The 26,824-nt window shown below is 40.0% G+C and overlaps 1 protein-coding gene across 1 annotated transcript; it reads left to right on the forward strand.

Annotated features, from left to right (window-relative positions):
- Positions 1-2,115: 2,115 nt before the first annotated feature.
- On the forward strand, positions 2,116-19,684 carry LOC147004220 (palmitoyl-protein thioesterase 1-like). The gene is made up of 4 exons (XM_085839518.1): positions 2,116-2,248; positions 17,989-18,084; positions 18,751-18,871; positions 19,465-19,684. The coding sequence occupies exons 1-4, from the start codon at positions 2,116-2,118 to the stop codon at positions 19,682-19,684; spliced, it is 570 nt and encodes a 189-aa protein (XP_085695644.1).
- Positions 19,685-26,824: the final 7,140 nt, after the last annotated feature.

A 26,824-nucleotide genomic window follows, 5' to 3' on the forward strand; every position in this document is an offset into this window, starting at 1 on the left:
GTGCTGTTTGTATTTTTATGCTAATTCCATTATCATGGGAGGGGCTGCATAGAAGGAGTGAGTCACAAATACTCAGGTGACTTCTTGTGAATCAGTCCCCTAATGAATAAGGAACCAATCTCTGGGCAAGTAGGAGTGAATTCCTGGTTGGACAGAGGAAGAGAGGAAGCAGGAGAGAGTAATGTCTTTTTCGGCTGGGGATAGCATTAGGACAAGAGGTAATTACCAGTGCCTCCTGGTTTCAATGATGGATCCATCAGGATTTTCCACGAGAGGATTCAGATTTAATAAGGCATACAAGATTAGGATTCTAGTTCTTGTGTCCAGAGATTGAGTTACCATTGTTTTTGGAAAAAAAATCAGCATCAGCAAGGACCAATGAAGACCAGCTGAGAACAGTAAGACAAACCAATACCATACAGCATCATCCACTGTCTGTTGGGTTATTTTATACCCTTTCTAAATATCACGTATTCTCTCAGAAATGTCTGTTCTAGGAAAACATCTGATGCCATTTTTCCATGCATCATCCAGTAAAGCACCACATGTCTTTTCTCAGCAAAATATCCACCAACGTGTCTGCTTCCACAAAAGATCCTCTCAAAATCCAGTTTCCAGAAAAATAGTACATGATGCAACTGATTCTCCAAAGCAACCAGACATTTCTATTTAAAAATACTATGAACTCTTGATCCATATTTCTATTCCTATTATTAAGTGTACTGCTTTTCTGGCTAAGTTGTACATTTATTCTAATTTCTCAGATATTCATTTATTTTCTGTACTGCAGATTGAACTCGGGCCTCACACATGTTATGAAAGTTCTGTATGACTAAGTTATGCTTCATCCCTATATTTTGTTTGTTCATTTTGTTTTGTTTTCAGATACATTTTCTCTGTGCAACCCTGGTTGTCCTGGACTTAGCTATGTAGACCATGCTGAACTGTAACTCAGAGATCTACATACCTCTGCCACCAAAGTGCTGAGATTAAAGACACCTTACTCAACTGACACTAGTTTCTTCACAAAGACACTGAAAGAGTGGCTTTAAAAGTATGATGAGATGCAAAGTAGGGATTCAGAGGAGAGGACAGTCTGAGTAGAGAGGGTCCTAGTGGGGAAGTGAAGCTGATTCCAGAGAGATGTAAAAAAGGCCCATGTACTTCACAGCTGTGAGGCAGATAGGGATGGGAATGATACAGTAGTGTGTATGAGCTGCAAGGGCTCATTTTCTATGTGCCTGTAGGTCTCGGCTACAGAGATAACAATAATGTCTGTGAATTGAATTTTGGGCATTCCAAACTTTTGTGCTAATATCCACATATTAGTGAGTACATACTTTAATATTCTCTTGTGAGTGAGTCACCTCATTCAGGATGATTATCAAGTTCCATCCATTTGCCTGTGAATTTCATGAAGTCTTTGTTTTTAATGGTGACAATCCCTGACAATATTAATCAGACAGGAGTCAAGCATAACTGTCCTCTGAGAGGTTCTACCCAGCAGCCAACTGACACAGATGCAGATACCCACTGCTAAATATTGGATGAATATACGAGACTCTTATGGAAGAGTTAATTGAAGGGTCGAAGGCCCTGAAGATGATAGAAACTCCACAGCAAAACCAATAGAGTCAAACAACCTGGATTCTTGGCAGCTCTCAGAAACTGACCTACCAACCAAAGAGCCTACGTGAGCTGGACTGAGGTCCTGACACACAGGACTTCCTTTTCTGGCTGGCGTGCCAGAGTATGAACATAGTCCTGCAGAGATTTGATGAGCCAGGGTGGGGGAATTACAAGGGGGCATACTCTGAGTAGATACAGGGAGTAGGGATGGGAAGGGACTCTGGGAGGATGAACTTGGAGTGGGGACAGTGTTTATGATGTAAATCTATTAATCAAATAAAATGGGAGCCTTTATTATTGTCTAAATGACAGAAGAGTACCATCTGTTCTGTTGTAAGAACAAAATAAACACATGTCAGTAATAGTTTTGATGCAGTAAGTGCTCAGCCTGTGGCACCCGGTAGGGGTGTGGACACCTGGGTCCCTGCAAGGCATTCTGATTGCCAGCCCGAGATGGAAGCACCTTGTTGTTATCATTGAGCTGAGATGGTGTTAACTTGCTCCCTGTGGCAGATGACTGTCTGTCTTCTGTCCTGGTGTTGTGATGCCAGGTCACTAGGTCCTCAGGATCTACAGTTAGAATCATGGCAACTAACTTTTGTGTTCTTGTATCAGAAAGGTGAGTGAGGGGCAGATGAGAACATGGCAGGCAATCATCTGCCTTTCCTGCCTGGGTTTACATCTGCAAATCAAGAGCTGTACTCAACAGTATTTGGGATTTGGAAACTTCTCTGTACTGCAGGGAAAGTTGCCAGGGGTCTCTGGTGAGTAATCATGGAGAACTGTGCATTGCTGGGGCTCGTGCTATCTTTGTTAAAATCCTAGCAGCTGTGGCATCATCTTTGTGTATCTCACAGTCAGACTAGGCTGTCTCTGCAGATCTGGGCAGCACACACAGACATTCACTACTTCACATGTGAATAGAGATCTACCAGGCACTTGCGTGTCTTTTATACCATTACCACACAGCATCTGCTCCATCTGAGCATGAAGCAGACTGTCTTTTTTCTCCTTCTGGAACATGGTTTCTACTGGGGAAACATACTATATGGAAATGAAGGAAAAGTCAAACAGCTGGGGGTGCAATGGAGATGAACATAGCACCAGGAGAGGACAGAGCTTGAGCTGTGAGCTTGTGCTTGTAGAGAGCAAGGTTAGAACAGGATGTACCAGGAGAACAATACCTGAGTAGAGGTGAAGTAGATGAATGAAGACTCCATATGGATGCATGGTGGTATATAAGTGTCCAGATCAGTTTATCAGGGGCAGAGTGAAGAGAGGGTAGACATATATTGGGGATTTTAGGACTAGTGTAAGGACTTGGAATTCTACTAGGAACTTGTGAGGAGATGGGTTGGTAAATGTGCATATCTACTTTTGTAAAGAATTGTTCTGAGAATATTTTCATAGTTAGAACCTGTAGAGAGCTAATATAGAAAAGTAATTCACCAGCATTCATGAGGTAGAGGAAGGAGGAAATTTGCAAGTTGAAGCCTGTGTGATCTACATGGCAATATTTGTGTCAGCTAGAGATACATGGGGAGATCCATAAATAATCATATATATTTAGTTAAAATAAAAATGAGGTAAAAGCACCTTTCTATTTGTGACACCAAGTGGTCATACAGACTCTTCTCTTGTTCTCTGAAACAAAAATTGTGGCTGGGAGCAATGAGGAGAAGTTGTCATTAGAGAGAAAGGGATTGAGGGACAGAGCACTGAGATTACAGGGAATTCAGACTGTTTGACAGCAAGGACAGCAACAGATATTTTTCTCAGGTTCTTCAGGGAACTGAACTATTACCTGTGAATATTAATTTTCCTAAATAATGTTTTCTTCCCATTAATCACTAATTTATTTATTTTTGCCTCTTGACTGTAGTCCCCCCACCTCCTCAGAAACACACAAACAAACCTAAGACCAATATTGGGAAGAATTGTGGAAGAGTTGAGGAAAGGGCTGAGAAAAAATCTTCAAAAATACCTTGTGCATGATGCAGGTCAGTGTCCTGTTTGTCCCGAGACTCTCTAGCTTTATCCTGTAGCTAGTTAATTGTTTCTTTCTCTTGTGAGAACAGTGCCAGGGAAATTCCATGAACTGTAGGAAGAGTAGAGTGAGAGCTTATAGGATCAGGATTTATGATTAAAGGCATAAGTCCCTGTCTTTTATGTTCCAGTAGGTTCCTTATTTTTTATTTGCTGTTTTTGGAATAAATTATAGATGTCACAGGTGCTGCAAGCTGATATTGCAGAATTAAATCCCAGAGATGCCTGTGGATTAGAGTTGTATAGTCACAGCTGTTGGTATCATGAAGTGTGGGGAAGTAAAGTGGTGGAACTTTGACACATGTGAGAATGGCTTCGAGGGATTTAGATATTCCTGAGAGATATAGGGAGTAGAGTTGACACCATAGTTTTCAGCTTCAACAATCAGAAAGTAAATTTGTTGTACCAGTTGGTGTAGTTTGGAGGGTGAACATTTTAAGGTGTACTCAGTGTATGTATATGTGTATGTGTGTGTGTGTGCATGTGTAGGTCAGCACATGTATATTTCAGAGGACAATATATGAGATACATGCCTTTTCTTTTTCTATGTTGGTTCTGGTGATCAAACTCAGGTCATTATGCTTAGCATCAGGTGTCTTTTCTCATAATAGTAGCATAGAAACCTTAACTGTTCCCTTCTTTAATCCCATATAGCCAATGATAACCTAGAATTTCCCATGAGCCATAGATTCCCTCGAACTCCTGATCATTTTTGCCTCTACTTGCTAAGAACCAGGATTGCTGTAACATGTGTTACACCTGATTAATTTGATTTTTGGTGGTAGTGTCTAATGTAGCCCAGGTTGTTCTTTTAATCTTAATATATATCGACAGAGGAATTTTTCATTTTCCCTTTTCTCTATTTTATTTTTCTTCCTTCATTATTTTATTTTAAGGCAAGGTCCCTCTCACTGTGTAGCCAAGGCAGTTTTGGTTCTGACTTCTTAGTTCAGGCTACCCTCAAATTCACAGTGGTCCTTTTGTGTTCTGAGTTCTGACATTACAGGAGCCACAAGTTCAATTTTGGATAGGTAATTTTGAACTACTGATTCTCCTTCTACTTTCCGAGTTGTGTGGTTACATATAGTTTATAATGCTCAGTGTGGAATCCGTACTGACTTTGAACTCAGGATTCCTGTGTACCCCCTCTGGAGGGCTGGGATCACAAGCATGTGAGCACATGCAGGTTTTGCATTCTGTAACTCTGATATTTGTTTTCAAAACCTAGAAGGTGATTCAGAGGTGTTTCACAGGTAGGGAATTTTGGTTCATGGGTAAGGTTAGCCCTGGTGTCAATATTTTATGAACAGGGTGTCCTGTCCAGCAGGACCCAGTTATTCGTGAGTGCGAGGGGACTGTGGGAAAGAAGAGCAGAGACCAAGGAGGATTCCTGTCAAGGTCTCAGTTTATTAGGCTGAAACGCCAGGTTATAAGCACACAGCAAGAGGAAATAGGGAGGGGCTGAGGGGGAATTAACAAGGAACAAAGAAGTGGGCATCTGGGAAAATGAAGGCCTAATTCAGACTGCAGGCGGGAGGCACTCTGTGTCTTATCTCCGGAATGTAGATTCCTCCTTAACAGTCCCGGGTGTCAGGCTAGGCTCAGCACATAACTCATGTCCTTAGAAGTCTTGGGAGTCAGGAAGAGATAAGGAAGAGGGGACTATAATTCAATCTTTTAGGGTCTTTGGTGCCATCAAGAGATAGGGAGGAGGAGGTGACCAGCTCATTAACACAAGGCCATTTGGCTTATTAGGGTGGGAAGCTGCCAAAGGCTTACTTTCTCACGGTATTCTCCAACAACAGGGCACCTCATCGTCTGTTGGTGGACTGTATGACCTGATCAGGAAACAGTCAAAGAGAGATAGTGAGGTAACATTCTGAGGGGGGCAGGGAGGTTATGACAGTTCAGTGTCCTGGATGCCACTGAAGAAACTGTTCCAAAAGAAGGAATCATGCCAAGAATGATATCCAAAGATAACACTTGCAGCCTCAGGTCTGGGGAGGCCTGCAAAGGTAGACCCTTAAATTTGGCTATAAGTTCGATGCCAGGGTAGATTAGCTACTCACTAGTGAGATTGTAGTGAATTCCTGAACAATATTGAGCAATAATCCATCTCAAAAACAACAAACCATCCAACCAACCAACATCATATGCCACCATCACAAACAACAGAATAGAAGAGAGCAGATCTTGTCGCCTCACATAAATAAATCTGTTATGAGCATATTGGGAGTTGATTATTGTACTCATCCATGTGTATTTGTGTTGACAAAAGCAGTTTGAGGGTAATATTTTTGGAGTGGGTTAAGGAAACCACAGAGTTGAATTAGAGTCTGGTGATACAGACAGTCTTATGAGGCTGTATTAGTCTCCAGGGTTACTAGGGTCAGACTAAATGGGAATGTGAGTTAGATTTTGTGGCTCACAGAGTTGCATTGTTCTGGGAATGTCCAGCTCCTTGGGCTGAAGTAAACATATTCAGCAGACTAAAACTGAGAAACATTTCATCGATGAACAGACATATAGATAGAAATGGAGCAGGTAGATTCTTTGAGAGAGCCAGGATGATACTCCAGCTGGGAGTATTTGTATCATACTGGGCATTTGTATCATAGTTCACAGAAGTTACCTGGCCTTATTCATTTTGCATTTTGTGTTCTGTTTTGAACAGACAGAAAAGGGCAGCTCATAATTTTTTATCAGTGGCTCATGTAACTCTATTTTTCCTCCATGAAACTAGATAGTGTAGGCCCTGTTAGCTCTAGTTGACTATAAAAATACCATAGCTTACTCTATCAGGATCTGAAAAGCAGGGGAGATTTTTTTTTCATTTTTAGCCTTTGCTTCTGTGTTGGGGTCCAGTCCTGACTGTTTTTCTTTCTTATTGGTTCTTTTTGAGGTAGCAGAGCAGAAGAGCATTGCTGTGTAAGAATTGGTTTTAGAAGATGTTTAGGGTTCTTATAATAATAAAGTGATTATTTATTATAAGCCTAAGTCACTATGGTTCAGTAGGTGATCTGCCTTCTGAGGTCTTCTGAGGCATAAAACTTTTTAGTACTGCATGGTAAAATTGCAGGGGATTAAGTAAAGTAGCCTTTGTTTTTATCTCTTCAGGAACTGTGTGGCTCCAACTCCAAGCTTGCTAGTTGATGTTGCAGTTAGAAAAAGGGACATGTTGAAAACTGATTTTAGCTTTTATTTCTATGTTCTAAAACGTTTCCTATGAACATTCTCTAAGAAAGAGTAAAAAGTGACTTTAAGTGTTCTCTCTTTTCACTTTCCTCAGCACCTATGCACCTTTCAGAATATATCATCATATGGTAAAAAGTTCACCACAAGTTTATGCATAAATTCAAATCATAAATCAAGTAAGTTTAGAACACAGAATATTTACATGAACATCTGGCTAAACATTCATCCTCTTTCATGAGTTTTATCAGTACTTTGAGAGTTAAATACCATAACTTTTTTTTACTAAGTTATTAGTGAATAGTTAAACCCAGGCAATATATTTTCTCCTATCCTTTCACTTATAGTAAATCTTTAGTTCCTTTTTAATTAACCTTTGGTTAATGGTTTTGCAACCTCTTGTAATGTGGTCTAAGTTACAGATACATGTTTAGTATCTCAGAAGTAATTAAATTATGACACTTGAAGACTGGCAGGATTCTCATTGTAGTATTGATTATCAGAGATGACTTAATAGTCCTATTATAAAAGAGCTTAACAATTACTAATATAATTTTAGCAATTCTTATAAGCTTATCATTAATAATTAAGAAAATATTTACTTTTCTATATAGCATCACTACAAGACAGTGAATCTTTGTTGTTCTGAAGAAATCTCCTCAAATGGTGGACTAATACCTAGTTCTTCATATATATATATATATATATATATATATATATATATATATATATATATAATAGGAAAAGCATATTAATAGCTGTTATCTTTCCTAAAATAAAATTTCTTCTGGGCCTTGCATGCAGAAGCAAATCTGTCAACTGTACAGTCCATGGCAGAACCATCTCATGAAGGTCAACTGATACTTTTTCACCTCTCTTTGTAGGTTCCTGGCACTTTTGTATGCCTCAGACACTTCATGTCGTTCATCCTGTTCCTAACAATCTTCTTGCTTCAATTCCCAGTCATCACCTTATAGTTTTTTTCACTGCACCTGTCCCTTGGTTTGTTTTAAATTTGCTAAGTAATTCAGGAATAACCTTGAGCTTCTAATCCTCTGCTCTCTGCCTTCCAAAGTTCTAGGTCCCTATGTATATACACTTTGTCTAGTTTATACAGTGCTGGGTTCCTATCTAGAGCCTGGTCCATGCTGGGCAAAAATTCTATCAGTAGGGCTAATCCTCCAGCCCCACATCGCCTTCTGAAGCTTGTTAGTTCCTGAGAGACAGAGCTGGGTAAGAAGTGTTCTTTCCTCTGTTACTGTTGAGGTGAAATTAATGTAACATCAGGCTCACTGTTTTCTACGCATAATTTGCTTCTTTTAAACCTGTGCACAAGCTAAGGCATCCACAACTCTTATGTAGTTACAGAACGTGTCAGGACCCAGGAGACCCTCCATTTGGCTTATTGTTTAGTTACCCTGCCTTACCCCTGATAAACTCCAGTATATTTCTACATCACTTGATAATTTCACTAATTTTTTGACACTGCTATACTTTTTAAAAAGGGTTGCATTGTTACATTTCCTGCAATAGTGCACAAGTATTCCTGTTTCTCCATATTTTTGAGGTCTGTCTGGGAATCAATCAGAACTTCATTGTTTTACTTTACATTTTACTATAAAGACCAATAATGCTGTTGTCCCTTTCCTATCTTCTTGGTAATATGTCTTTTTGTTCTATCCAATTTCATTTTTATGATCTTATTTATTTTAATATTTTGAGGTTTATTTGTTACTTATTTGTCTGTGAGCATGTTTTGCCTGCATATATATCTGTGAAATTTGTGCGTGCAGTGCCCATATAAGGCAGAGGAAGATGTTTGATTCCCCTGGAACTCAAGTTACAGAGTGTTGTGAACCACCATGTGTGTGCTGAGATGAGCAGTTCTGCTGACCTGTTTCTCTTTCCCCATTTAATTTGAGACTGGGTCTCACTCTCTAGCCCTGATTGGACTGGGACTTGATATGTAGCTCAGGTTGACCTTGAATAAAGAGAGCTCTCTCCCTCTCTTTCTTATTCCAGATTGTTGGAAGAAAAGCATCTATGAGCAGTCAATATTAAATTCTTTTATTTCTTTTAAGGAGGCTGGAGAGATGACTGAGTGGTTATGAGCATTGGATGCTCTTTAAGGATGCAGTTTTTGTTTCCAGCTTCCAAAGTCAACTCACAACTGCATGAGACTTTACCTTCAGTGTATTTAGCACACTCTCTTTGACTTTTCAGGCAGTAGGCACCTAGGTAATGCTCACACATCCATTCAGTCAACACAAACAAACACACATAAAATAAAAGCAAGTTTAATAAAATTATTTCATGTATATTTATTTGTGTGAATGTCTTGTGTACTGGTGTCTACAGACGCCAGAAGAAATAATTGAACCACCAGAGCAGGAGTTACAGATAGTCTCTTGTGAGACACCAAACCTTAGTAGTTAGACATGGGTCTTCTGAAAAATGAATACACACCCTGTTTTTGCTTGTTTGTTTGTGTTTTTTTATTGGTAACAATTTTGGTTGTTCTTGAACTCAGTTTGTATCCCAGCCAGCCTTGAGGCACACATTTTAGCCTGTTAAAGGCATATGCCTTTGCAGTCCAGATTCAACACATATTCAACTATTTAAGCATTTTTTCAACACATACACACACACACACACACACACACACACACACAGCATTCTTAATCAGAAATGAAAAGTGAGACATAAAAATAGAAATTGAAGAAACTAAAAAAAAAAGTATCAGAATGTACTATAAAACCTATACTTTTTTTTTTTTGAGACAGGGTTTCTCTGTATAGCCCTGGTTGTCCTGGAACTCACTTTGTAGACCAGGCTGGCCTCAAACTTAGAAATCCACCTGTCTCTGCCTCCCAAGTGCTGGGATTAAAGGTGTGCCCCACCACACCTGGCTTTAAAACCTATACTTAACAAAACTGGAAGTCTAGATAAAATGGATGATTTTGTAGATAGATACCAGCTACCAAAGTTAAATCAAGATCAAGTAAGCTATATAAACAATCCCATAATCTTAAGGAAATAGAAATGATGTCACAATTACTATGATGCCTAAACCACACAAAGACTCAATAACGAAAAAGAACCTCAGGACAATTTCACTCATGAATATTGATGCAAAAATACTCAATAAAATTCTCACAAACCAAATCCAATATCACATAAAAAGCATTATTTGCAATGATCAAGAAAGATTTCTTCCAGGAATACAAGGATGGCCCGATATGCAAAAATCTACCAATGTAATATACTACCTAAACAAACTCAAGGAAAAAGTCCCATTTCCCTATTACACTATTTGTTTTGCTAAGTTATAAGATTTTTGTTGTATCTTCTGGACATTGAACCCATATACATGTTTTACAAATATTGTTCTTTATTCTGGAGTTTGGCCTCATCATCTAGCTTCCAGCCTCCTATATTGTGGGTTGAGACCCTGTGGGGGGGGTCTGGAACTGAATGTGGACCTTGAGCCAAATTTGGCAGCAGAATTCTGAACACACAATGGACAAACATTAATTCAAAATCAAGGGTGAAGTGAATAGAGTTGTTCTGCTGTATGTGTGTCTTCCATTGTGCTGGAGCCTTGGTTCTGAATACCAAACACCTGCACTTTGCTGTTCCACTCAGAATACTAACAATTGCTGCATCAGACATCCAGTCAAGACCCCAGGCCACTGTATGTTATGAATTCCAGATCTTTTTGTGTGTGTGTGTGCCTACACATTTTATGTTCTTATAGAAACAGTGATTTAGCTGCAATATTTTATTCAGTGTGAAAATATCAAATTAATGTCCCTTTCTATTATATTGTTTTGCAATGTTGAATTTTAGAAATTGCTTTTGGTTGGGCTGGATAGATGGCTTGATGGTCCAGAGAACAGAAGATCTAGAGTCAGTTCCCAATAACCACATGGAAGTTTACAACTGTTTGTAACTGCAGTTCCAGAGGACCTGAGATTCTCTTCCGGTCTCTGTGGCTACTGCACACAAGTGGTACATAGACATCCATGTTGGAAAAATAATCATATGTAGTGAGAATTTTGGTTTCTTTGAAAATAAAGAAGTATTATAGGACCATGTTTTCATTTAAATCCCAGTCTGTGGGATTTGGGCGTGGTTCAGACTGTGCACAGCAGCTAACTATGAATTGTGTTCTCCTATAGCATGGCAGAAATTTATCACCTGCAGATAGTTTCTGCAGTTGTGTGACATTTTGAATTCTGGGGACCTTTCACGGGATAAATAAAACGCTAGGGCCCTCACAGACAGAGAGGGTTGTTAGTTGTGATTGTTCATGTTGGTATGCAAATGAGAACAACAAACAGAAGAAATTAGAAATCCTGATGGTGGAAATCAACTGCCTCTAAGGAACTTAATACCCCTAAATCAGCAGGAAGTAGTCCATCAATAATTTTACCATATTACCTTTCTATATTTTCCCTTTTATATCTAGTTTTAGGGGTTGAATTGGTTTCAAAATGTGGAAGAACAACCCATAAAGGATCCAAAGACTAGTCATCCGGCCGGATCAGCGCCTGGGTAGCGGGAGCGCAGGGTTGCCTGACACCCGCCAGCTACCCACGACCCCCGCCGCAGGATTTTGGGACTGCTGGTGAGTGGAACACAGCTTCTGCTCCAATCCAATTGCGCGGGACCTGAGACTGCATTAGTTAGGGAAGCAGAAACCGGCCTGAGTAGGGCCACAGGCCTCATCCGGCTGGATCAGCGCCGGGGTAGCGGGAGCGCAGGGTTGCCTGACACCCGCCAGCTACCCATGACCCCCACCGCAGGATTTTGGGACTGCTGGTGAGTGGAACAGAGCTTCTGCTCCAGTCCAATCACGCGGGACCTGAGACTGCTCTGGTTGGGGAGAGAGAAATCCGGCCTACATAGGGCCACAACCCTCTTCCGGTCAGAAAAGCACCGGGGCAGCTGGGACGCAGGGTCGGCTGACACTCACCAGCTACCCACAACACCCACCACAGGATCTTAAGACTTCTGGAGAGTGGAACACAGCTTCTGCTCCAATCCAATTGCACGCGGGACCAGAGACTGCATTAGTTAGGGAAGCAGAAAAACGGCCTGAGTAGGACCACAGGCCTCTTCCGGCTGGACCAGCACCGGGGTACCGTCAGCTACCCACGACCCCCGCCGCAGGATTTAGAGACTGCTGGTGAGTGGAACACAGCTTCTGCTCCAATCTTTAAACAGTGACAATGATAACAACTAACCCCAGAGATTACCAGATGGCGAAAGGTAAACGTAATAATCTTACTAACAGAAACCAAGACCACTCACCATCATCAGAACCCAGCACCCCCACTTCGCCCAGTCCAGGGCACCCCAACACACCGGAAAAGCTAGACACGGATTTAAAAGCATATCTCCTGATGATGATAGAGGACTTCAAGAAGGACTTTAATAACACACTTAAAGAAATGCAGGAGAACACTGCTAAACAGGCAGAAGACAATAAAGAGGAAGCACAAAAATCCCTTAAAGAATTGCAGGAGAACACTGCTAAAGAGTTACAAATCCTTAAAGAAAAACACGATAACATAATCAAACAGGTAGAAGTCCTTACAGAAAAACAGGAAAACACATCCAAACAGATGATGGAAATGAACAAAACCATACTAGACCTAAAAAGGGAAGTAGACACAATAAAGAAAACCCAAAATGAGGCAACACTGGAGATAGAAACCCTAGGAAAGAAATCTGGAACCATAGATACGAGCATCAGCAACAGAATACAAGAGATGGAAGAGAGAATCTCAGGTGCAGAAGATTCCATAGAGAACATCGGCACAACAATCAAGGAAAATGTAAAATGCAAAAAGATCCTAACTCAAAACATCCAAGAAATACAGGACACAATGAGAAGACCAAACCTACGGATAATAGGAGTGGATGAGAATGAAGATTTTCAACTCAAAGGACCAGCAAACATCTTCAACAAAATTATAGAAGAAAACTTCCCAAATCTAAAGAAAGAGATGCCCATGAACATACAAGAAGCCTACAGAACTCCAAATAGACTGGACCAGAAAAGAAATACCTCCCGACACATAATAATCAGAGCAACAAATGCTCTAAATAAAGATAGAATACTAAAAGCAGTAAGAGAAAAAGGCCAAGTAACATATAAAGGCAAGCCTATCAGAATTACACCAGATTTTTCACCAGAGACTATGAAAGCCAGAAGATCCTGGACGGATGTTATACAGACACTAAAAGAACACAAATTCCAGCCCAGGCTACTATACCCAGCCAAACTCTCAATTAACATAGATGGAGAAACAAAAGTATTCCACGACAAAACCAAATTCACACATTATCTCTCCACGAATCCAGCCCTTCAAAGGATAATAACAGAAAAAAACCAATACAAGGACAGGAACCACGCCCTAGAAACAACAAGAAGGTAATCCCTCAACAAACCTAAAAGAAGACAGCCACAAGAACAAAATGCCAACTTTAACAACAAAAATAACAGGAAACAACAATTACTTTTCCTTAATATCTCTTAATATCAATGGACTCAACTCCCCGATAAAAAGACATAGACTAACAAACTGGCTACACAAACAAGACCCCACATTTTGCTGCTTACAGGAAACTCATCTCAGAGGAAAAGATAGACACTACCTCAGAATGAAAGGCTGGAAAACAATTTTCCAAGCAAATGGTATGAAGAAACAAGCTAGAGTAGCCATTCTAATATCTGATAAGATTGACTTCCAACCCAAAGTCATTAAAAAAGACAGGGAGGGACACTTCATACTCATCAAAGGTAAAATCCTCCAAGAGGAACTATCAATCCTGAATATCTATGCTCCAAATACAAAGGCAGCCACATTCATTAAAGAAACTTTAGTAAATCTCAAAGCACACATTGCACCTCATACAATAATAGTGGGAGACTTCAACACACCACTTTCACCAATGGACAGATCATGGAAACAGAAACTAAACAGGGACACAGAGAAACTAAGAGAAATTATGAATCAAATGGATCTGGCAGATATCTACAGAACATTCTATCCTAAAACAAAAGGATATACCTTCTTCTCAGCACCTCATGGTACCTTCTCCAAAATTGACCACATAATTGGTCACAAAACAGGCCTCAACAGATATAAAAATATTGAAATTGTCTCATGCATCCTATCAGATCACCATGGACTAAGGCTGATCTTCAATAACAAAATAAATAATAGAAAGCCAACCTTCACGTGGAAACTGAACAACACTCTTCTCAATGATACCTTGGTCAAGGAAGGAATAAAGAAAGAAATTAGGGACTTTTTAGAGTTCAATGAAAATGAAGCCACAACATACCCAAACTTATGGGACGCAATGAAAGCATTTCTAAGAGGAAAACTCATAGCTCTGAGTGCCTCCAAAAGGAAACTAGAGAGAGCACACATTAGCAGCTTGACAACACACCTAAAAGCACTAGAACAAAAGGAAGCAAATTCACCCAAGAGGAGTAGACGGCAGGAAATAATCAAACTCAGGGGTGAAATCAACCAAGTGGAAACAAGAAAAACTATTCAAAGAATCAACCAATCAAGGAGCTGGTTCTTTGAGAAAATCAACAAGATAGATAAACCCTTAGCCAGACTCACTAGAGGGCACAGGGAAAGCATCCTAATTAACAAAATCAGAAATGAAAAAGGAGACATAACAACAGATCCTGAAGACATCCAAAACACCATCAGATCCTTCTACCAAAGGCTATACTCAACAAAACTGGAGAACCTGGATGAAATGGAGAAGTTCCTAGACAGATACCAGGTACCAAAGTTGAATCAAGATCAGGTTAATGATCTAAACAGCCCTATATCCCCCAAAGAAATAGAAGCAGTCATTAATAGTCTCCCAACTAAAAAAAGCCCAGGACCAGATGGGTTTAGTGCAGAGTTCTATCAGACCTTCAAAGAAGATCTAATCCCAGTTCTTCACAAACTATTCCACAAAATAGAAACAGAAGCTACTCTACCCAACTCATTCTATGAAGCCACAATTACTCTGATACCTAAACCACAAAAAGACCCAACAAAGATAGAAAACTTCAGACCAATATCCCTTATGAATATTGATGCAAAAATCCTCAATAAAGTTCTTGCTAACTGAATCCAAGAACACATCAAAACAATCATCCATCCTGACCAAGTAGGTTTCATCCCAGGGATGCAGGGATGGTTCAATATACGGAAATCCATCAACGTAATCCAGTATATAAACAAACTCAAAGACAAAAACCACATGGTCATCTCCTTAGATGCGGAAAAAGCATTTGACAAGATCCAACACCCATTCATGATAAAAGTCTTGGAAAGATCAGGAATTCAAGGCCCATACCTAAACATGATAAAAGCAATCTACAGCAAACCAGTAGCCAACATCAAAGTAAATGGTGAGAAGCTTGAAGCAATCCCTCTAAAATCAGGGACTAGACAAGGCTGTCCACTTTCTCCATACCTATTCAACATTGTACTTGAAGTCCTAGCCAGAGCAATTCGACAACAAAAGGAGATCAAAGGGATACAAATTGGAAAAGATGAAGTCAAAATATCACTCTTTGCAGATGATATGATAGTATATATAAGTGACCCTAAAAATTCCACCAGAGAACTCCTAAGCCTGATAAACAGCTTCGGTGAAGTAGCTGGATATAAAATTAACTCAAACAAATCAATGGCCTTTCTCTACACAAAGAATAAACAGGCTGAGAAAGAAATTAGGGAAACAACACCCTTCTCAATAGTCACAAATAATATAAAATATCTTGGCGTGACTCTAACTAAGGAAGTGAAAGATCTGTATAATAAAAACTTCAAGTCTCTGAAGAAAGAAATTATAGAAGATCTCAGAAGATGGAAAGATCTCCCATGCTCATGGATTGGCAGGATCAACATTGTAAAAATGGCTATCTTGCCAAAAGCAATCTACAGATTCAATGCAATCCCCATCAAAATTCCAAATCAATTCTTCAACGAATTAGAAAGTGCAATCTGCAAATTCATCTGGAATAACAAAAAACCTAGGATAGCAAAAACTCTTCTCAAGGATAAAAGAACCTCTGGTGGAATCACCATGCCGGACCTAAAGCTCTACTACAGAGCAATTGTGTTAAAAACTGCATGGTACTGGTATAGTGACAGACAAATAGACCAATGGAATAGAATTGAAGACCCAGAAATGAACCCACACACCTATGGTCACTTGATCTTCGACAAGGGAGCTAAAAACATCCAGTGGAAGAAAGACAGCATTTTCAACAAATGGTGCTGGCACAACTGGTTGTTAACATGTAGAAGAATGCGAATCGATCCATTCCTATCTCCTTGTACTAAGGTCAAGTCTAAGTGGATCAAGGAACTTCACATAAAACCAGAGACACTGAAACTTATAGAGGAGAAAGTGGGGAAAAGCCTTGAAGATATGGGCACAGGGGAAAAATTCCTGAATAGAACAGTAATGGCTTGTGCTCTAAGATCGAGAATTGACAAGTGGGACCTCATGAAACTACAAAGCTTCTGCAAGGCTAAAGACACCATCAATAAGACAAAAAAAACACCAACAGATTGGGAAAGGATCTTCACCTATCCTAAATCAGATAAGGGACTAATATCCAATATATATAAAGAACTCAAGAAGGTGGACTCCAGAAAGTCAAATAACCCCATTAAAAAATGGGGCTCAGAACTGAACAAAGAATTCTCACCTGAGGAATACCGAATGGCAGAGAAGCACCTGAAAAAATGTTCAACATCCTTAATCATCAGGGAAATGCAAATCAAAACAACCCTGAGATTCCACCTCACACCAGTCAGAATGGCTAAGATCAAAAATTCAGGTGACAGCAGATGCTGGCGAGGATGTGGAGAAAGAGGAACACTCCTCCATTGTTGGTGGGATTGCAAGCTTGTACAACCACTCTGGAAATCAGTCTGGTGGTTCCTCAGAAAATTGGACATAGTACTACCGGAGGATCCAGCAATACCTCTCCTGGGCATATATCCAGAAGATGTCCCAACCGGTAAAAAGGACACATGCTCCACTATGTTCATAGCAGCCCTATTTATAATAGCCAGAAGCTGGAAAGAACCCAGATGTCCCTCAACAGAGGAATGGATACAGAAATTATGGTACATTTACACAATGGAGTACTACTCAGCTATTAAAAAGAATGAATTTATGAAATTCCTAGCCAAATGGATGGACCTGGAGGGCATCATCTTGAGTGAAGTAACACAATCACAAAAGAACTCACACAATATGTATTCATTGATAAGTGGATATTAGCCCAAAACTTAGGATACCCAAGATATAAGATCCAATTTGCTAAACGCATGAAACTCAAGAAGAATGAAGACCAAAGTGTGGACACTGTGCCCCTTCTTAGAATTGGGAACAAAACACCCAGGGAAGGAGTTACAGAGACAAAGTTCGTAGCTGTGATGAAAGGATGGACCATTTAGAGACTGCTGTATCCAGGGATCCGTCCCATAATCAGCTTCTAAACGCTGACACCATTCCATACACTAGCAAGATTTTGCTGAAAGGACCCAAATATAGCTGTCTCTTATGAGACGATGCCGAGGCCTAGCAAACACAGGAGTGGATGTTCACAGTCAGCTATTGGATGTATCACAGGGCTCCCAATGGAGAAGCTAGAGAAAGTACCCAAGGAGCTAAAGGGATCTGCAACCCTATTGTTGGAACAACATGATGTACTAACCAGAACCCTGGAGCTCTTGTCTCTAGCTGCATATGTATCGAAAGATGGCCTAGTCGGCCATCACTGGAAAGAGAGGCCCATTGGACTTGCAAACTTTATATGCCCCAATATAGGGGAATGCCAGGGCCAAAAGAATGGCAATGGGTGGGTAGGGAAGTGGGGGGCGCTATGGGGGACTTTTGGGACAGTATTGGAAATGTAATTGAGGAAAATATGTAATAAAAAAAAAAGTAAAAAAAAAAAAAAAGGATCCAAAGACTATCTATACCCATACACCCAGAGTAAATATTAAGTAACTGTTTTAAAAGTAATGTTTTGATTCATGATTTTCCACCCTTGATTTTGATGGCTAGGAGAAACATTAAGTATGGATGACATTGAAATGATGTTTCAAATGAACAAATCTAGAGCTTATGTCCCATCTGTTGAGACTGAGAAGGCTGTGATGGAGGTAAGATGCCAGCTTATTCCATGAGGGGTTTGCTGTGGGGTTGGATAAGGAGTGTCATATGAATGTTTCCCCTTGCAAACCTTCTCCACATTGACTTGTACTTCATATTTAGATGCAGAATTTTCGGTTTATCCCATGCTTGCCTGTAACTTGATCTTCCGGCCCCAGCCTCCCGATTGCTGGGATTGCAGGCAGTGCCATCGTGCTCATGAACTCTCATAGGCATATGATGATCTCAGCCTGTATGAGTGATTTTTCTGCTGCTTTGATAAAAACAGCATTGTGAGAAGCAACTTAGGTAGAGTTCACAGGGACTCATAGTTTCAAAGTCATAGAAGTTCATCATGGCAGAAAGGGGTATTATCAGGAGAAGGAAGGTGAGAGGGCACAAACTCAACTGCAAACATGTAGCAGGAGAGAAAATTGGAAGTGAGGCAAGGCTGTAAACCCTTGAAGCCACCCCAGTGATATGCTCTTCCAGCACGTCTTGACCTCCACCAATAACACCCAAGTGCACCCCAACTGGGTACCCTATTTTGAAATATGTGAGCTAAAGGGGGACATTCTCATTCATACCATGATTCAACCTAAACCACTAAGCTTATGAAAAAAAACATCCTATTCCCAACAGTCCCACCATTTGATTTCTCACTGCTTGAATTTTAAGATGTGGATAACAAAGTCTTATATGTCAGCTCACATGCATTTAAGATTCTCCCTAAGCAGCCTAAGTTGAGGCATGGCCACTCTGATTTTAAATTTCCTGAAGCATTCCAAATGTGTAAGTATTCTTATATTTCTTGGCAACACTTTTCATGAAATCAATATTCCTTATATTCAAAAACTTAACACTAATTAATTGGAAATTGTCCTATATCAATGAAAAAAATAAGTTTTAAAATGTGCCAGTAAGAAGTTTTGTGGAACTTAATTTAATTTCTTAGTTTTTTCCCTATATGGGTGAGCATGAGCCCATATATGTGTAGTGGCCATAGAGACCAGAGGTGGTTATCACATCCTCTGAGGTTGCAGGTGATTGTAAGTTATCAGTTTTGGATTCTAGGAAATGAAGTTTAGTCCTGTGCAAGAGTAGTAAAGACTCTTGACTGCTGAGCCGTTTCTCCAGCTTTCTTCTACTTAAGTACATGACAGACTGACTGACTGAATGAATGTATTCTGGTTTTTTGTTTGTTCATTTTGTTTTCCATACAGACTTTCTCTGTGTGGTCCTTTCTATTCGGGGACTGTTTTTCTTCTGCAGGCCTGCCTCTGCCTTGTTTGTTCAGATTAAAGTCATTTGCTGCCACCTCCTTTTAAATATAGTATAGAATTTTAAACTATATTTATTTCCTTAATGTGTGAATGCTGAATAACACAGTGATGATGATGATGATAATGACGATGAAGACAAAGATGACGAGAAAAGTCTCTCAATGTACCTGAACCACACTGTTGATTACACTGCTTTACTGTCAAGCCCCATAGACCTTCCTGTCAACAGTGCAATGCTGATTTTGCCAGATTACTTCCATGCTACAGTATTTTGCATTTTAACAGGGGAGCATGTAGTCCATGCTCAGTTTTTTATGCTTGAATGAAAGCACTCATCTGACTAAGCCATCATCTTTCTTAGTTCCCTTTTTAAAAATATTTTTATTAGGTATTTTCCTCATTTACATTTCCAATGCTATCACAAAAGTCCCCCGTACCGTCACCCTCCACTCCCCTAACCACCCACTCCCACTTTTTGGCCCTGGTGTTACCCTGTACTGGAGCATATAAAGTTTGCAAGTCCAATGGGCCTTTCTTTCTAGTGATGGCCAACTAGGCCATCTATTGATACATATGCAGCTGGAGTCAAGAGCTCTGGGGTACTGGTTAGTTCATAATGTTGTTCCACCTATAGGGTTGCAGATCCCTTTAGCTCCTTGGGTATTTCTCTAGGTCCTCCACTGGGGGCCCTGTGATCCATTCAATAGCTGACTGTGAGCATCCACTTCTGTGTTTGCTAGGCCCTGGCATAGTCTCACAAGAGACAGCTATATCTGAGTCCTTTCAGCAAAATCTTGCTCGTGTATGCAATGGTGTCAGCATTTGGAGGCTGATTATGGGATGGATCCCTGGATATGGCAGTCTCTAGATGGTCCATCCTTTCATCACAGCTCCAAACTTTGTCTCTGCAACTCCTTCCATGGGTGTTTTGTTCCCAATTCTAAGAAGGGGCAAAGTGTCCACACTTTGGTCTTCCTTCTTCTTGAGTTTCATGCGTTTAGCAAATTGTATCTTATATCTTGGGTATTCTAAGTTTCTGGGCTAATATCCACTTATCAGTGAGTACATAGTGTGTGAGTTCCTTTGTGATTGGGTTACCTCACTCCATGTCTATCCATTTGCCTAAGAATTTCATAAATTCATTCTTTTTAATAGCTGAATATTACTCCATTGTGTAAATGTACCACATTTTCTGTATCCATTCCTCTGTTAAGGGGCATCTGGGTTCTTTCTAGCTTCTGGTTATTATAAATAAGGCTGCTATGAACATAGTGGAGCATGTGTCCTTCTTTCTGGTTGGAACATCTTCTGGATATATGCCCAGAAGTGGTATTGCTGGAACCTGTGGTAGTACTATGTCCAATTTTCTGAGGAACCGTCAGACTGATTTCCAGAGTGGTTGTACAAGCTTGCAATCCCACCAACAATGGAGGAGTGTTCATCTTTCTCCACATCCCCGCCAGCATCTGCTGTCACCTGAATTTTTGATCTTAGCCATTCTGACTGGTGTGAGGTGGAATCTCGGGGTTGTTTTGATTTGTATTTCCCTGATGATTAAGGATGTTGAACATTTTTTCAGGTGCTTCTCTGCCATTCTGTATTCCTCAGGTGAGAATTCTTTGTTCAGCTCTGAGCCCCATTTTTTAATGGGGTTATTTGATTTTCTGGAGTCCACCTTCATGTGTTCTTTATATATGTTGAATATTAGTCCCCGATCTGATTTAGGACAGGTAAAGATCCTTTCCCAACCTGTTGGTGGTCTTTTTGTCTTATTGACGGTGTCTTTTGCCTTGCAGAAGCTTTGCAACTTTATGAGGTCCCATTTATTGATTCTCGATCTTATAGCACAAGCCATTGCTGTTCTATTCAGGAATTTTCCCCTTGTACCCATATGTTCGAGGCTTTTCCCTACTTTCTCCTCTATAAGTTTCAGTGTCTCTGGTTGTATGTGGAGTTCCTTGATCCACTTAGTTTTTTTTTTTTTTTTTTTTTTTTTTTTTTTGGTTTTTCGAGACAGGGTTTCTCTGTGTAGCCTTGGCTGTCCTGGCACTAACTTTGTAGACCAGGCTGGCCTCGAATTCAGAAATCTGCCTGCCTCTGCCTCCCAAGTTCTGGGGTTAAAGGCCTGTGCCACCTCGCCCGGCTGATCCACTTAGTTTTGACCTTAGTACATGGAGATAGGAATGGATCAATTCGCATTCTTCTACATGATATTCGCCAGTTGTGCCAGCACCATTTGTTGAAAATGCTGTCTTTTTTCCACTGGATGGTTTAGCTCCCTTGTTAAAGATCAAATGACCATAGGTGTGGGGGTTCATCCCTGGGTCTTCAATTCTGTTCCTCTGGTGTACTTGTCTGTCGCTATGCCAGTACCATGTGGTTTTTATCACAATTGCTCTGTAGTACAGGTTTAGGTCAGGCATGGTGATTCCACCAGAGGTTCTTTTATCCTTGAGAAGAGTTTTTGCTATCCTAGGTTTTTTGTTATTCCAGATGAATCTGCTGATTGCCCTTTTTAATTCATTGAAGAATTGAGTTGGAATTTTGACTGGGATTGCATTGAATCTGTAGGTTGCTTTTGGCAAGATAGCAATTTTTACTATATTGATCCTGCCAATCCATAATCATGGGATATCTTTCCATCTTCTGAGATCTTCTTTAGTTTCTTTCTTCAGAGACTTGAAGTTCTTATCATACAGATCTTTCACTTCCTTAGTTAGAGTCATGCCAAGGTATTTTATTTTATTTGTGAGTATTGAGAAGGGTGTTGTTTCCCTAATTTCTTTCTCAGCCTGTTTATCCTTTGTGTACAGGAAGGCCATTGACTTGTTTGAGTTAATTTTATACCCAGCTACATGATTGAAGCTGTTTATCATGTTTAGGAGTTCTCTGGTGGAATTTTTAGGGTCACTTATATATACTATCATATCATCTGCAAAAAGTGATATTTTGACTTTTTCCTTTCCAATTTGTATCCCCTTGATCTCCTTTTGTTGTCTAATTGCTCTGGCTAGGACTTCAAGTATAATGTTGAATAGGTAGGGAGAGAGTGCACAGCCTTCTCTAGTCCCTGGTTTCAGTGGGATTGCTTCCAGCTTCTCACCATTTACTTCGATGTTGGCTACTGGTTTGCTGTAGATTGCTTTTATCATGTTTAGGTATGGGCCTTGAATTCCCGATCTTTCCAAGGCTTTTATCATAAATGGTGTTGGATTTTATCAAATGCTTTCTCTGCATCTAATGAGATGATCATGTGGTTTTTGGCTTTGAGTTTTTTTACGTACTGGATTAAGTTGACGGATTACCATGTATTGAAATATCCCTGCATCCCTGGGATGAAACCTACTAGGTCAGGATTGATGATTGTTTTGATGTGTTCTTGGATTCGGTTAGGGAGAACTTTATTGAGGATTTTTGCATCGATATTCATAAGGGAAATTGGTCTGAAGTTCTCTATATTTTTTGTATTTTCTTAGGTTTAGGTATCAGAGTAATTGTGGCTTCATAGAATGAGTTGGGTAGAGTACCTTCTGTTTCTATTTTGTGGAATCGTTTGTGAAGAACTGGTATTAGATCTTCTTTGAAGGTCTCATAGAACTCTGCAGTAAACCCATCAGGTCCTGGGCTTTTTTTGGTTGGGAGACTATTAATGACTGCTTCTATTTCTTTAGGGCTTATAGGTCTGTTTAGATCATTAACCTGATCTTGATTTAACTTTGGTACCTGGTATCTGTCTAGAAACTTGTCCATTTCTTCCAGGTTCTCCAGTTTTGTTGAATATAGCCTGTTGTCGAAGGATCTGATGGTGATTTGGATTTCTTCATGATTTGTTGTTATGTCTCCCTTTTCATTTCTGATTTTTTAAATTAGGATGCTTTCCCTGTGCCCTCTAATGAGTCTGGCTAAGGGTTTATCTATCTTGTAAATGTACTCAAAGAATCAGCTCCTCGATTTGTTGATTCTTTGAATAGTTCTTTTTGTTTCCACTTGGCTGATTTCACCCCTGAGTTTGATTATTTCCTGCTGTCTACCCTTCTTGAGTGAATTTGCTTCCTTTTTTTCTAGAGCTTTTAGGTGTGTTGTCAAGCTGCTAATGTGTGCTCTCTCTAGTTTCCTTTTGGAGGCACTCTGAGCTATGAGTTTTCCTCTTAGAAATGCTGCTAAAGTTGACATTCTGTTCTTGTGGCTGTCTTCTTTTAGGTTTGTTGAGGGATTACCTTCTTGCTTTTTCTAGGATGTGGTTTCTGTCCTTGTATTGTTTTTTTTTTTTTCTGTCATTATCCTTTGAAGGGCTGGATTCGTGGAAAGATAATGTATGAATTTGGTTTTGTCGTGGAATACTTTGGTTTCTCCATCTATGTTAATTGAGAGTTTGGCTGGGTATAGTAGCCTTGGCTGGCATTTGTGTTCGCTTAGTGTCTGTATAACATCTGTCCAGGATCTTCTGGCTTTCATAGTCTCTGGTGAAAAATCTGGTGTAATTCTGATAGGCTTGCCTTTATATGTTACTTGACCTTTCCCCCCTACTGCTTTTAATATTCTATCTCTTTAGTGCATTTGTTGTTCTGATTATTATGTGTTGGGAGAAATTTCTTTTCTGGTACAGTCTATTTGGAGTTCTGTAGGCTTCTTGAATGTTCATGGGCATCTCTTTCTTTAGGTTTGGGACGTTTTCTTCTATAATTTTGTTGAAGATATTTGCCGGTCCTTTGAGTTGAAAAATCTTCATTCTCATCTACTCCTATTATCCGTAGGTTTGTTCTTCTCATTGTGTCCTGGATTTCCTGGATGTTTTGAGTAAGGATCCTTTTGCCTTTTTATTTTCTTTGATTGTTGTGCTGATGTTCTCTATGGAATCTTCTGCACCTGAGATTCTCTCTTCCATCTCTTGTATTCTGTTGCTGTTGCTCGCTTCTATGGTTCTAGATTTCTTTGCTAGGGTTTGTATCTCCAGCGTTGCCTCACTTTGGGTTTTCTTTATTGTGTCTACTTCCCTTTTTAGATCTTGGATGGTTTTATTCAATTCCATCACCTGTTTGGTTGTGTTTTCCTGCAATTCTTTAAGGGATTTTTGTGCTTCCTGTTTAATGTCTTCTACTTGTTTAGCAGTGTTCTCCTGTATTTCTTTAAGTGAGTTATTAAAGTCCTAATTGATGTCCTCTACCATCATCATGAGATATGCTTTTAAATCTGGGTCTAGTTTTTCGGGTGTGTTGGGGTGCCCTGTACTGGGCGAAGTGGGAGTGCTGGGTTCTGATGATGGTGAGTGGTCTTGGTTTCTGTTAGTAAGATTCTTATGTTTACCTTTCGCCATCTGGTAATCTCTGGAGTTAGTTGTTATAGTTGTCTTTGTTTAGGGATTGCTCCTCTGGTGATTCTGTTACCCTCTATCAGCAAACCTGGGAGACTATATCTCTCCTCTGAGTTTCAGTGGTCAGAGCATTCTCTGCAGGTAAGCTCTCCTCTTACAGGGAAGGTGCACAGATATCTGGTGTTCGGACTTCCCTCCTGGCCGCAGATGAAGGCCCAAAACAGGACCTTTATTAGAGGCTGTGTTGCTTTGGCCTTTCCCAGAAGCTGTTAGCTTCTGTTGTGCACACTTTCACCTGTGCAGACTACTTTCGGTGGATCCCGGAACCATGATGGCTCCTGCCGATGCTGAGGGAAAGCCCTCCCAGGCTGGGCGGACACCTGTCCTCTGGCCGGGAAGGTGGCTGGATATCTGGAGCCCGAACAGGGTGCTGCCTCAGAAGCTCTGTGGCTCCCGACTGTCCCAGAAGCTGTTAGCTTCTGTAGTTCACACTCTCACCTGTGCAGATTCCATATTATCTTCTGACCACCTGTTTCTGTGATAAATCCTTGATCAAAGTGAGCTCGGGGCAGGGAAACTTTATTTCATTCCACACTTGTAGCTCACAGTCCGTCCTCCTTAGCGCTCTTAACTTATGTTCTATAAAATAAGATTTGTGTTCAGTCTTTTTGGGGGAAGATCTTGTTACAATGTGGTTTGCGGAACCATGATGTCTTAAATAGCTTAATCTGTCAAGTGACTGTTTATACATTCCAATGTGGCAATCAGGTTTAACAAACACCTCTGAATTTTCCAGGGAAGCAGCAGATGCAGTATGCCTCATAACTACCACAATCTTAAATGTTGACAAAGACCTTGTAATGTAACTTATCTTTTTAAAAATATTTGTTTTATGATTTTATTGTGTATTGATATTTCCTGTATGTATTTCTAAGAGAATGTCTGATTTTCTGAAATTAGAGCTCTAGATAGCTGTGAGCTGCTTAGTCTGTCCTTAAAATTGAACTGAAGACCTGTGGAATGTAACTAAGTTAACAGCCTCAGCCCTCAACTGCTGAGCTTTTGTCCAGGCTCAACTCTCACTCTTTCATCCCCACTGTTCTCATTTATGAATTGATCCATCTAATATATTGAATTTCTGTTTTCCTATAGAAATAAAATCTTTCATTGTATCCCAGAATGGCCTCAAAGACCAATAAATATCACACAATCCTCAGTCTTCTGGGTGTTGGAATAAAAAACATATATTATTACAATCAGCACCTACTCATTTAAAAAATGTACTGCTTTGATGTGTATACTTGTCGACAACCCTCGTCAAATTTCATTTGTGCATAGTTGAAGAAACAAGTTATAAATAATGAGGAAGATGGAAGTTTCTTGGTATTGCCAAGCTCTGTGGCACAGACAAATTAGGTGGGCATTACTCTTTACAACTTAATTGACGACATGGTTCTATTGAAATGAGGTGGTTCCAGGCATATGGCATATAGTAATTGGAGAGAGAGAGAGAGAGAGAGAGAGAGAGAGAGAGAGAGAGAGAGAGAGAGAGAGAGAGAGAGAGAGAGAGCATTTGTCTGCAGGTACCAGGGAGGCCACAAAAGGATGTCAGACCACCTGAAGCTGGAGAACAGGCATCTGTGAACCAACTGCTATGTGTGATGGGATTATACCTAGGGTTCTCTGCAAGTGTAGTTAGTACACACCAAACTACTAAGCCATGTTTCCAGTCCTGAATATAACTTTCATATATATCGTGAAAATTTTGCATATATATATACACACACACACACACATACATGCATATACATATATATATATGTGTATATGTGTGTGTGTGTGTATGTATGTGTGTGTGCATGTATGTATGTATGTATTCTCAATTTAGGCAAGTTGGTTGTGTATTCTTCTATATGTTCCTCAGGGACTGAACTCAGGTTGTCTCAGTTGTCACTAGGTGCTTTTACATGCTATACCATCTCCACAACCCTGGTGATGTTTTTAATTGAACTCCTCTGGATAATAATGGAGGACACAAGAGTAGAATTGAGGATATCAATGAAAAACTTCCATAAAAGCTCAGGGTAGAATGATAGGAAAGGATGTTCTCAGCAAGATGGTGAGAAGGGGTCAGAGTCAGGATGAATTTGTTGAA

The sequence above is a fragment of the Mus caroli genome, unplaced genomic scaffold (genome assembly GCF_978045245.1).
Source record: "Mus caroli unplaced genomic scaffold, Mus_caroli_1 scaffold_6, whole genome shotgun sequence".
Classification (NCBI taxonomy): domain Eukaryota; kingdom Metazoa; phylum Chordata; class Mammalia; order Rodentia; family Muridae; genus Mus; species Mus caroli.

Bases quoted from the DNA above. Each gene is read 5' to 3' on its own strand.
- LOC147004220 (XM_085839518.1), top strand. From the start codon at position 2,116: ATGGTGTTAACTTGCTCCCTGTGGCAGATGACTGTCTGTCTTCTGTCC. The intron at 2,249-17,988 runs GTGAGTGAGGGG...TTTGATGGCTAG, and splicing joins TGTGTTCTTGTATCAGAAAG to GAGAAACATTAAGTATGGAT. The intron at 18,085-18,750 runs AGGTAAGATGCC...TGCTTGAATTTT, and splicing joins GACTGAGAAGGCTGTGATGG to AAGATGTGGATAACAAAGTC.